Source organism: Balaenoptera musculus, chromosome 6, assembly GCF_009873245.2.
Source record: "Balaenoptera musculus isolate JJ_BM4_2016_0621 chromosome 6, mBalMus1.pri.v3, whole genome shotgun sequence".
Classification (NCBI taxonomy): domain Eukaryota; kingdom Metazoa; phylum Chordata; class Mammalia; order Artiodactyla; family Balaenopteridae; genus Balaenoptera; species Balaenoptera musculus.
In genome coordinates, this window is record NC_045790.1 from 35,151,894 (window position 1) to 35,165,416 (window position 13,523).

Here is a 13,523-nt window from a genome sequence, read left to right on the forward strand (position 1 = left end):
GTGGTGGAACAGGTCATATATTTATTGCCACTAAAACCCTTTTTTGAAAGTAATTTGGCATTATGTTTCAAAGACCTGGGGTGTATTGTTTGTTGAATGAAGAGCCTAATAAGTATTATACCCTTTGACCTAATATTTTCATACTTTGGAAATCATCCAAAGGAAGAGAGAAGTCTTTTTTAACAAAATAATTATTGGAAGCTATTTTATCAAAATGTTAACAATAGAATACTTAAGTAATTTATGGTAAATCAAATCTGCATGATAATATGGAGGTATTGACATAATTGTGAAGACTAATAACATGCAGAGCTTTTGATATGTTAAATGTAATGAGATACAGAATTCTCTCTTTGCTGATTATAGCTATGCACCATTATACATGCATGTGATTAAGGACTGAACAGGAACTTGACAAATGAAAAACAGACTTGAAAAGAGGGATAGGATTTTTTTTTTTTTTTTTGGCTGTGTCGTGTCTTAGTTGTGGCACACAAGATCTTTCGTTGTGGTGTGCGGGCTCTTTGTTGCAGCACACGGGCTTCTCTCTAGTTGTGGTGCAGGGGCTCCAGGGCGCGTGGGCTCTGTAGTTGTGGCACACGGGCTCAGTAGTTGCAGCGTGCGAGCTTAGTTGCCCCGCGGCATGTGGGATCTTAGTTCCCTGACCAGGGATGGAACCAGAGTCCCCTGCATTGGAAGGTGGATTCTTAATCACTGGACCACCAGGGAAGTCCCGAGGGATAGGATTCTGAGCAATCTTCCTTGCATTTTTTATTTCCAGTATTGTAGATAAAGTATTGTCAATAAACTCTATAATTAAACAAAAAAATGTTACTTCAGCTAGATGTTTTTTCTTAGCCTAAAGCAATGGTGAAAGTGGCCTTGCCAGGTTGCCATTCAGTGCTTGTCTTGTTTGCTGACAAAGAATGAGCAGTCACGTAGTATACCTCCTCTCTAGGGAAAGGGTGTGAAGAAAGATATTGGAAATACAGTGGTAGGTTATATGGCAAAAGGAATTTCCCCTCTCAAGTCACAGAAGTTTTTTGGAGTTCCAGATAACACCTGGAGAGAGTTCTTCCTTTTCAGTGGGCAGATACATAATCATATTATCATTAAGTCTTTGTGCTGTAAGGCTCAGGAAGTAAGAATGAGAGAATAGGGATTATGTTATTGTTTTAACACTGTTATTATTAAAAGTTTATAATCTCTTAATATACTAGATAATTAATTAGTGTGTAATGACAATCTGCTCTCCAGTAGTTTGCAGTTTAGAGATAAGGCTTCCTGTTAATTCTGAGTAGGAGGTCTTATGCCTTGAAATGCTCTGGGGAGCAAAAAGCTGAGAATATCTTGTTTTCTTCTGAATAATCTATACATTAACTATTAGTATCCTTCAGTACTATAGGAATTAATTTTCATCTTCCATAGGAAGAAATGAGGATCTGTGTAAAATCAGGCTAGTTGACCAATTCTTTTGTTTATCCTTCTATTCTCTGATTGGATCGTATATCACTTGGAAGTAGGACATGGGCTTTGTATTTAGATAAAGGCAACACCCAGTTGAGTTCTGATTTTACAACCTAAGAGAAATTTTTTACCAAATGTTTGTCAAGGTGATTGAGGTAGTTAAACCTCTGTGGTGTACTGTCAGAGGCTCTTCACTTGGTGACTTTGGCAGATACCAGGCAAAATCTTAGGTGTCTTGCCAAAGCTGACTCTCAGGACTTATTCCATTTTCAACAGAGCCCTCCAAAATCGGGTTAAGAATCAGTTTACTGGACTTGTTAACTATAACACTTGTAAAGAATTATGTTACTGGGAATTCCCTGGTGATCCAGTGGTTAGGACTCTATGCTTTCATTGCTGAGGACCTGGGCTCAGTCGCTGGTTGGGGAACTAAGATCCTGCAAGCTGCGCACCCCCCCCCAAAAAAAAGAATTATTATGTTACTTAAATTCAGGATAATTGTAAATCCTAATATGGTCCTCCTCCCACAAAATCTTGATTCTAGTGGGAAAATATCAGAACTCAGGACCTAACACGAAGTACCATTGCTGATTTCAGCAAGCCAGCCCTATAGCCATCTTTTGGAGGAGCAGCTTAGATTCACAATTGAAAGAGTAAGAGATCTTAGCATAGCACAGGCACCTGGATTTAGATACAAGAATGTTCACTGCAGTGTGTTTTGCATTACTGAAAATTTGGATACAGCATAAATGTTCGATAACAGGGAATGTGTTCGATAAATTCTAGCATACCCATGCAGCGAATCACCTTAAAGCCATTAAAAATTATTTAAAGGTATATAGATTAATTTGAAAAGGTATTAAAAGATATAAAATATATGTATGAGGTCACATTTTTATAAATGGAGAAAAATATGTATGCATGTGACTGGGTATATAGTGAAGGACCTGAAAAAAATACACCAAGTGGTAGTAGGTAGTGGTGGTGTTCATTTTCTAATTTCCCCTTTTCTATGTTTTACAAGTTTATGATGTGTTACTTTTGTAATTTGGACCCCAAAAATGTTATTTTACTTTAAACAACCACATGGGTCTTTCCTTTAATAGACTTGCAATAGAAACAGTGACTCAACTTTCTAGATATGACAACTCTTCTAGCTCCTGAACAGTCTAAAATATTTATAGCTATAGAGTCTTGATATTGTTCAAGCAGCTTATTGATCTCGGCCATACCCCTGTCTCCTGCACAGCAGGATGCAGGTGAGTAGGCAGCAAGCTTTTAGAGATGGGCTGGACAGAATGCCTGATTCTCCTGGACATCATTGGAGTCCTGAGTAAGTGCAGCTCATTTCAGGGCCTGTGGTCCTTTTCTTTTATCTTTTAATTATGCACATCATATGTGTTCCCTGAGGAAAAAAAAATCAACATTCCTGGATGCATTTTTATTTTTATTTATTATTATTTTTTAATATTTATTTGGTTGCACTGGGTTTTAGTTGTGGCAGGCAGGCTCCTTAGTTGCGGCACATGGGCTCCTTAGTTGTGGCTCACGGGCTCCTTGTTGCAGCTCACCGGCTCCGTGGCATGCGAACTCTTAGTTGAGGCATGCATGTGGGATCTAGTTCCCTGACCAGGGATCGAACCTAGGCCCCCTGCATTGGGAATCTTCACCACTGAGCCACCAGGGAAGTCCCTGGACTCATGTTTTTAAAAGGGAGGGTATTCATTTAATAACATAGCATGACCAACTTTCCATGTTAATAAATATCCTCTACTCCATCATTCTTAAAGGCTGTATAATAATCCATTGTGTGGATATTTCCAATCCCCTGTGGTGTTTCACTAGTTTAAAATTCACTGTAATTTGGGATTTCCCTGGCAGTTCAGTAGTTAAGACTCTGTGCTTCTGTTATAGGGGGCACCGGTTCAGTCCCTGGTCAGGGAACTAAGATCCCATGTGCTGCACAGCGGGGCCAAATAAATAAATAAATAAATAAATAAATAAAATTCACTGTAATTAAAATTGTTCACCTGTCATTATTTCCTTATCATAAATTTCTAAAATTGAAATTGCAGAGTTTACACATTTTTAATTTTTGATACATTTTGTCTAACCATTTTCTGTTGTGTTTCTGGATCTTGGCTCTCTCCTTTGCTCCTCCCCATCTCCGTTTGGGAGAGAAAATGTATTCCTCTGCTTGATTTCAATTATCCTCCCTTTCCCATACTTAAGCTGCCCTCTTGCCTTTTACCATCTGACTTGGTATAGTCATCCTGTCTGTGCGACCTATGTGGATTTGCTTTCCTTTCTCCATTAACCTCCATCTAAAACACTCTTTGATACTTTGTGAATCTCCCCTCCCCCCGTTTTATTCAGCCACCTTGACTTTCTATACACACAATTGCATATGTCTATATGCAAATACATGCATTTAGAGGTGTACTCACTAATCTTACAATCTTCCTGATTGTAAGGCCTTTGCTTTCTTTTTTCCCTCTGTCCTAACTTGTAAGGTGCAGGGAGCCATTAAGCCTCAGGCTTACCTTGCCGTGCTGCTGGTTTCTGGCAGGGATCCCAGTAGGGTAATGTGGAGCAGCCTCATTCTGGGAAATGTTACAGGAGCTGTATGAAGCCTTGACCCTTTGTCAGACAGCTTGGGGAGATCGTCTGTGGCACTCCATCCACATCCCTGTTCCTTCCTTTGAAAAAGCAAAAAGGCTCTATCCTTCACATGGTGCTTAGTCATTCCTCTGCAAGGATGAGGGTGAGGTTGGGGGTAAACTCTTGTTTTCCCGGGCCTCTACAGAGCCAGCTGTTTGCATTTCCCTTGTATGAAATCTTTTTCATCTAGTGTAGAAGCCTTTCTTATAACCTACTGAATGAAACAAACATTAGAATAGAATGTTACTATTAGCTAGTACTTGTTAAGCACCTATTCTGTGCTGAGCCCTGTGCTAGATACTTTACATTTTATTAGACCTCCTAGCAACCCTATTAGATAAATAATATTATTCAAGTTTTATAGATAAGAAACAAGATTCAGAAAGGTGAAAGTGACTTGATCAAGATCACATAGCTACTAAGTAACCAATGGAATTCAAACCTAGGTCTCTCCCAAGTCCAAAACTGGAGAGGTTGGGCTTAAGACTTTCTTGGACATGAATAGATGAAGCCTTTTCTCTTCACCTTTTCTGGGTGGCAGAAATGGAGCCCTGTTTTAAGGCATAGGGTTGTGTCTTATCAAATGCATCGTCCTTAGTGTACAGAGCAGATTCTCTCTACATCAGTGCTTCTCAAACTTCAGTGTACTTGGAGATCTTGAGAAACTCCAGATGCTGATTTAATAGGTCTAGGGTGAAGGCCTGAGATTCTTTGTTTCTAACAAGCTTCCAGATACTCCTCTGAATAGCAAGGCTCTAGATCAGTGATTGTTAAACCTGGGCAGTCATTAGATTCACCTGGAGATCCTTGAAAAAAAATTCACTTTTACTGGCCCCAAACTCAGAACTTTCTAATTGGAGGAGTTTTAGGGTAGGGCCTGGGAATTGTTTTTAAATATTTATTTATTATTTATTTGGCTGTGCCGGCTCTTAGTTGCGGCATGCGGGCTCTTAGTTGTGACATGCAGGATCCAGTTCCCTGACCAGGGATCGAACCCGGGCCCCCTGCAATGGGAGCACGGAGTCTTAACCACTGGACCATCAGAGAAGTCCCTGGGAGTTGTGTTTGTTTTGTAGTATTTTTAAAAAAAGAAAATTCCGGGCTTCCCTGGTGGCGCAGTGGTTGAGAGTCTGCCTGCCGATGCAGGGGACACGGGTTCCAGCCCTGGTCCGGGAAGATCCCACATGCCGCGGAGCAACTAGGCCCGTGAGCCACAACTACTGAGCCTGCGCGTCTGGAGCCTGTGCTCCGCAACAAGAGAGGCCGCGATAGTGAGAGGCCCGCGCACCGCGATGAAGAGTGGCCCCCGCTTGCCACAACTGGAGAAAGTCCTTGCACAGAAACGAAGACCCAACACAGCCAAAAATAAATAAATAAATAAATAAATAAAAATGAATATTTGCTTAAAAAAATTGTCTTTAAAAAAAAAAGAAAATTCCCCAGGTTATTGTATTATATTATATTGTATAGTAATCAGTTGGAGAATCACTGATCTAGAAGCTAATATATTATGGTTGCATTGTACCACACAACACAAAAGTGTAAGTGGGCAGTACATTTTGCTTTATTAAACATTTGAGGGGCTGTGTTGGTTAGAGATCGTTTGTTTAAAAGGGTAAGAAATCCACTCACATTTATTGGAAGGGCTAGCTTGCAAACCTGAAGAGCAGGAAGTATCCCTGGATCTCAGAAAAACAACTAGGAGTTGGAAAGCCCCTAGGAACCAGGGATGTCCATGCTTCCTGTCTTCTGTTTCCTTTTCTCTGGGGACTGGCTTTGGTAGAAAATGGCCACCCAGACAGTTTGGTTTAGTGCCAGCAGCCAGTTCCATATTGCTGAGAGAATTTGAATGACCCAGTCCAGTCTAGCCTCTGGACTGGTTCTCCTTGAGCCAGGAGGCCACCCCAGGACAGTGCTGTGATCTGGAAATCTGGACTGTATCAAACTCAGCTACAGGCCCCCACTCTGAGTGCAGGGATGTTGGAGCCCCCTAACATCATTGGGCAGACCCCCTGAAAGGTGGTTACTGTAAGCGCTTATTACTATGTAGCTCTGCATGGTTGGGGCAGGAGAATAGAACCAAATAGGGTAAACCCCCTGCTCTTGGAATTGGAAGGACATTATTAGCTTAATGGAGAAGAGAGACAAGTAAAGAATTTTTTTTTTTAATTTATTTATTTTGACTGTGTTGGGTCTTTGTTGTGGTGTGCGGGCTTCTCATTGCGGTGGCTTCTCTTGTTGCAAAGCATGGGCTCTAGGCACGCAGGCTTCAGTAGTTGCAGCACTTGGGCTCAGTAGTTGTGGCTTGCAGGCTCTAGAGCACAGGCTCAGTAGTTGTGGCACACAGGCTTAGTTGTTCCGCGGCGTGTGGGATCTTCTCTGACCAGGGCTCGAACCCATGTCCCCTGTGTTGGCAGGCGGATTCTTAACCATTGAGCCACCAGGGAAGCCCGAGACAAGTAAAGATTTTGAAACTGTGATAAGATCTAAGTATTGTGGGTAGAGGGCTGTCTTGGGAGCCTACAAGAGAGGAACTTAACCAGCCTGGACATTAAGGAATGTTCACAGAGGACATGTCTGAACTGAATCATGAAAAGTAAGGACATGATGGCCAGGTAAAGAAAAGAGTAGGAGAAAGCATTTCTGGCATTGTGAACAGCATGAGCATGAAACAAAATAATTATATTTCACTGAAGAGTTTTGTGTGAATAATAATTAATAAGCAGTTCTTTCTAGAGTATAAGGTCCATGGCAGGATTTGAAACTAGAGAGATAGGTAGGGGCCACATTGAGAAGAGTCTTGATGCCATGCTAAGGGGCTTGAATTTAGGTAAAGGGGAACCATTAGATATTTTTTAATTGACATGGGAGGATTTCCATTTTTATGAAGATGAATGATTATAGTATGGAGAATAGTTTTGATGGTGACCTTGCCTGAAAGCACAAAGACCAGTTGCAGTTGTCTAGAGGAGAGAGGATGGAGAGGAAGGAGCCAACTGTAAGAATATTTAGGAGATAGTTTGGCAGGACTAGTTGGGATGATGGGAATGAGGGAGGAGAAGGAGTCTAGGATGAATCCCAGGCTTGTGTGACCAGGCAGATTTTGGTGACATTAGATGAAATGAGCAATTTGGGGAGGAAGAGTATTTGTTTTAGACACATTGAGTTTAAAAATGCCTGTCAAAAAAAATTAAAAATAAAATAAAAATGCCTGTCAGACACATCAGTGACTGTGCCTGTTAGGCAGGGGTTCTGCCTTAAGTAGTTGTCAGGGCTTACAGATTCGGGAGTGGTTCCCCTCTCTCCACCTTCCCTTTTAAAATTTTTCCTCAGTCTCTACCTGGCGGTCTTGTTCTAGCTATTCTTCCTTTCCTTTTTCTATTTTAAATTTAAGGCTTACATACTTTCTCCTTTCATAGATCTTCCTGTGCAAGCAGTAGGTTACTTTATACAAAGATATGACATGATTTGGCTTCACTCTGAGAATTGCTGATAAGATTTTAAATGAACTACCTAGACTATAAGGTATATGAGAGAAGAGATCATTCCTAGTAGTTATATTTCTAGCACCTAGAACAATTCTTGGCATTTAGTTGGTGCTGAATCAGTGAGTGAATAAATGAATCATTGAATCACATAAAGAGTTTAATAATAATAGACTCCAGGGACTTCCCTGGTGGCACAGTGGTTAAGACTATGCACTCCCGATGCAGGGGGCCCGGGTTCAATCCCTGGTAAGGGAACTAGATCCCACATGCATGCCGCAACTAAGAGTTCATGTGCCACAACTAAGGAGCCCGCCTGCCACAACTAAGGAGCTCATGTGCCGCAACTAAGGAGCTTGCGAGCCATAACTAAGGAGACTGCCTGCCGCAACTAAGACCCAGCGCACCCTAAATAAATAAATAAATATTTTTTTAAAAAAAAGACTCCACTGGGAATGCCCTTTGTCTAAGACTGATCTTTTCCATAAAGTATTTCTCTTGAGTTGAATTTTGGAGAGTGAAAGGGGTTTAGTTTGGTACAGAAGTGGATAAGAGCATTTCAGGCAGAAGCAGCAGCATGAGCAAAGGCATGGTGGCACAAAACAGAATGTGTGTGTGATAGATAAGCAGTGAGATATGAATATCTCTTACCTTGTCATGTCTCAGGTCACTCTTGCAAATGTGGTAATGTTTATAGGTATGTCTAATAGTGGTTGTGATGTGTTTTGTTTATAAGTTTCTATGCATGGTTAGATAAGAATTAGTTATATAGGGACTTCCCTGGTGGTCCAGTGGTAAAGAATCCACCTTCTCCACTGCAGTGAGAAGCCCACGCACTGCAACGAAGAGCCCCCGCTCACCGCAACTAGAGAAAGCCCACACTCAGCAAGGAAGACCCAATGCAGTCAAAAATAAAATAAATAAAATAAATAAATTTTTAAAAAATCTTTAAAAAACAAAACAGAAAAAGAATCCGCCTTCTAATGCAGGGGACACAGGTTCAATCCCTGGTCGGGAAACTAAGATCCCACATGCCACAGGGCAACTAAGCCTGCGTGCCACAACTAGCGAGATCACACGCCTCAACGAGAGATCCTACGTGCCACAAACTACAGAGCCCACGCGCTCTGGAGCCCGCTCACCACAACTAGAGAGAAACCGGAGCAGACCACGCTCCATAACGAAAAGATCTGGCATGCCTCAGCAAGGATCCTGTGTGCCGCAACACCCAACGCAGCCAAAAAAAATGAGGAAAATAAAGAAATAAAATAAATAGTAAAAAAAAAAAAAGTTATATAAAATATGCTTGAATTGGTAGAAAACCTTTCATCAGGTTCATTAGATCCATAATCCTCTTTGAAGCCATCTTTGAATCCCAGGCAGAATTTACTTCTTCCTCTTCTGTGTTTATGTAGCATATTATATCTATCTCTGTTATGTTTTCTTATTTACGTGTTTCATTTGACTAGTGTTGCCCTGACCATGCGTTTAATAATGCCCAGGGTCTAACATAGTAGACATTAATTAAATGTTTGATGGGTAACTGAGTGAATGAATGGATGTTTGTACCCAGCGTTAGCCACACTGAAGAGAAACTGCGTTCAGCTTCTTTATCCCTTTTCTCTTGTAGCTGTTTGTAGTGGATGTCCAGACAAGCCAGATCACCAAGATCCCCATTCTGAAGGACCGGGAGCCTGGCGGTGTGACACAGCAGGGCTGTGGTATCCATGCTATCGAGCTGAATCCCTCTAGAACACTGTTAGCCACCGGAGGAGACAACCCCAACAGCCTTGCCATCTACCGGCTGCCTACACTAGATCCTGTGTGTGTGGGAGATGTAAGTCTCCCCAGTAATTGTAGTTAGAGGTAGCCTTGTTTTTTAACAGAGCCCAGTCCTCATCCCACAAGCCCCCCAGGAAGGGACAGTTTTCTGTAGACTTCTGCGGACTTGGGTTGGGGGTGCGTAATGGTGAGGTATGGGGATGGAGATTTGAGAGTTGGTATTCCACTCACCACAGGGAGTATCAGAGATGTTGACAGAGGGTATGTTTGATAAAGAGGCGAGCAGTACACCTCAGAGGCCATCAGTGGTGGGTTGGTGTTTGAGTCCACATCACAGTGTTTACACATCTCCTACTGCCCATAGTCAGAAGGGTTTATTAAGTTATTCATTCAGCAACTATTTTTTGACCCTTCTATGGCCGGTCACTGTTTCAGACACTGGGGACATAGCAGTGAATAAAACAGACAAAGCCCCTACCCTCTTGAAGCCTACACTCAGGTGAAGGGAGGCATATAAACCAACAAAAATGTACCAGCAGTATGTCAGAGTGTGATGAGTGCCATGGAGAAGAGTAAAGGCAGGCTAAAGGGAGAGAGCATGGTGGAGAATGCTATTTCAGAGGATAGTTGGGAGGGCCTCTTTGATAAGAATGACATTTGAGCAGGGAGACTTAAAGGAAATGAGGGTGTAAGCCATACTGATGTCTGGAGGAAGAGAGTGCCAGACAGATGGAACAGCATAGAGGTCAGTTGTAGCTATAGTCCCAGGAAGCAAGGGGAGAGTGCCAGGAGGTGTGTTGGAGGGATGAGAGGTGGGTAATTGTGCATAGGAGCCACAAGTAGAACATCCAGAGAGAATGCTAGAGCTGTGTGTCCACCGGCCATGTTTATTGTCCGCAAGAATGCCAGTTTCATTCCAGCTTTGAGGTTCTCAAGACAGAAGTTAAAAATTGTGGGATCATGCCATTTGGGTTGAAATCACCAGAGATCAGAATTGTAATTTTTACAAAGATATTTTCAGTCAGACTCGTAAGCTTTTCAGGGGTGTACATGGTAATCCTTATTTTACTGATTTCTTTTTTTCCTTTTTTTTTCTCTCTCTGTACCTGTCACTCCCTCCTCTTGAAGGATGGACACAAGGACTGGATCTTTTCCATTGCATGGATCAGTGACACTATGGCGGTATCTGGTAAAATTGCCCTTTTGTAGGGAGTTCCGGTGTGGCAGGGAGGGAGGGAAGCTAAAAGTTGAAGAAGGAGAGTAGTGTGATTGGAAATAGCCCAGTAAACAGACCATCAGGCAGGGGCCAGGAAACCTTGTTTCTAATACTCTTTCTCCTGACTTACCATGTGACCTTGGATAAGTCATTCCCCTTGTATATTCCTGATCTGGAAAGTGGAAGTACTAGCACACTTATTATTCATACTCTGCCTTGTTCCAAAGAGCCTGTGTATTGGCATGTTAGCCTCAACATTTTTGTGGGGCTTCACTGAGACAATAGTTGTGAAAGTGCTTTTGGAAAAGTTGGTGTGCTCTGCAAAGTATTAGGAGCAACTATCATCTTCTGTACAACTACATAGTGTTGATAAAGCTATATAGGATTGGGGGAATTTCTCTCCCAGTGGTAGAACAGTCAGAAAAAATACATGGAAATGAGTGTAGAGAAGATAACAGAGAGATGCTCAGATGCTTTCTGAATACCCACAGCAGCCTAGAAAGTAAGCTCAGAGTGCCAACCAGTTTTGCTGGGTACCTATATGTAAATATATAATCCCCCATTCCAGATTCCCAAATTTTTAAAAAAAATCGTAAGAGTTGCTAAATTAAGTATTTCATGTGTGTTATCTCATAGAATCCTCAGAACAGTCCTAGAAGGTTTGCATTATTAGCCTCATTTCACAAATGAGAAAATGTAGATTCTGAGAAGTTATAATTTGCCAAAGGCTACACAGATGGTGAGAGGTGGACTCAGGATCTGAATCCAGCTCTGAGTTCAAAGCCCATGCTTAGAACTGCTACGAACAAAGCTAAGGGAACATAAATGTTTCTTCTTTGGATTCTTTGCAAGGCAATAGAAAGCAGCCAGGAGGGAAAATAAATCTAATGGACAAGCATAGTCACAGTTCAAAATTATTCAGTAGTGGTTCAGAAGCTTTTGGATTCCCTGTCGTTTGTGTCCCCAAGAAATGAGAGCTCCTTGAAGGCAAAGGCTGAATCATGTCACCTCTTTAGGGACCATCTGTATGACAGTAACTTGCACTAAGTGTGGTTGTTAGGAGCCAGGACGTGGCTTTTTCTGGGAGCTTCCCTTCTCTTTTTTCATATAGGCTGTGAGTATTCTATGTTTTCAGGCTGATAGCTTCCAAGTCTACATTTTGTGAACAGTATAGCAGGTTTTAAGAATATTGTCTCTAAAACAGGAACAGACTCACAGATATAGAATACAAAGCTGTGGTTACCAAAGGGGAGAGGGAGGGGGGAAGGACAAATTAGGAGTATGGGATTAACCGATATAAACTACTGTATGTAAAATAGATTAGCAGCATGGATATACTGTATAGCAGGGGTCACCAACCCCCAGACTGCGGACTGCTACCGGTCCGTGGCCTGTTAGGAACTGGGCCACACAGCAGGAGGTGAGCTGTGGGTGAGCGAGCAGAGCTTCATCTGCCGTTCCCCATCGCTCCCCAATGCTCGCATTACTTCCTGAACCATCTCCACTCCCCACCCCCCCACGCCCTGGTCCATGGCAAAATTGTCTTCTGTGAAACCGGTCCCTAGTCCCAGCAGTTGGGGACTGCTGCACAGGGAACTATACCCAGTATCTTGTAATAACCTATAATGGAATATAATCTGCAAAAATACTGAGTTACTTTGCTGTACACCTGAAACTAATATAATATTGTAAATCAGCTATATTTCAATTTAAAAAGGAAAAAGAATATTGGCTCTGAGTGAAAGACCTATATTCTGAAAACTGTAAAACATTTATGAAGGAAATTGAAGATGATACAAAGGAATGGAAAGATATCCCATGTTCTTGGATTGGAGGAATTAATATTGTTAAAATGTCTGTATTTCCCTAAGCAATCTACAGATTTAATGCCATCCTTATCAAAATACACATGACGTTTTTCATAGAACTAGAACAAACAATCCTAAAATTTATATGGAATCACAAAAGACCCCAAATTGCCAGAACAATCTTGAGGAAAAAAAGAACAAAGCTAGAGATAGCATGCTCCCTGACTTCAGACTAAACTACAAAGCTTTGCTCATCAAAACAGCATGGTAAGACTTCCCTGGTGGCATAGTGGTTAAGAATCCATCTGCCAATGCAAGGGACATGGGTTCGAGCCCTGGTCTGGGAAGATCCCACATGCTGCGGAGCAACTAGGCCCATGCGCCACAACTGCTGAGCCTGCACTCTAGAGCCCGCGTGCCAAGAGCCCGTGCTTGGCAACAAGAGAAGCCACCGCAATGAGGTGCCCACGTACCGCAGCGAAGAGCAGCCTCTGGGACAGATCCATGGGACAGAACAGAGAGCCCAGAAGTAAACCCAAACACTTCTGGTCAATAAATCTATGACAAAGAATATACTATGGAGAAAAACCAGTCTCCAATGAAGAGCGGTGCTGGAAAAACTGGACAGCTACATGTAAAAGAGTGAAATTAGAACATTTTCTCACACCAATATGCAAAACTAACAAAATGGTTTAAAGACCTAAATGGAAGACTGGAAACCATAAAACTCCTAGAAGAAAACATAGGCAGAACACTCTTTGACATAAATTGTAGCAATATTTTTCATTATCTCTCTCCTAAGGCAAAAGAAACAAGAGCAAAATTAAGTAAATGGGACCTAATTAAACTTAAAAGCTTTTGCATAGCAAAGGAAACCATCGACAGAACAGAAAGACAACCTATGGAATGGGAGAAAATGTTTGCAAATGATATGACCAATAAGTGTTATCCAAAATATATAAACAGCTCCTACAACTCAATATAAAAAAATAACCCAATTAAAAATTGGGCAGAAAACCTGGATAGACATTTTTCCAAAGAAGATATACAGTGGCCAACAGGCACATGAGGAAATGCTCAAAATTGCTAATCATCAGAGAAATA

General features: G+C 41.7%; 1 protein-coding gene across 1 annotated transcript in view; it reads left to right on the forward strand.

The window, feature by feature from the left end:
- Nucleotides 1-13,523, forward strand: part of DCAF12 (DDB1 and CUL4 associated factor 12) — a 41,252-nt gene that overhangs the window by 14,394 nt on the left and 13,335 nt on the right. Inside the window, exons 3-4 of the mRNA XM_036855697.1 lie at nt 9,244-9,450; nt 10,524-10,584. Of these exons, the coding sequence (XP_036711592.1) occupies nt 9,244-9,450; nt 10,524-10,584 (268 nt within the window). The remainder of the gene's footprint in view (nt 1-9,243; nt 9,451-10,523; nt 10,585-13,523) is intronic.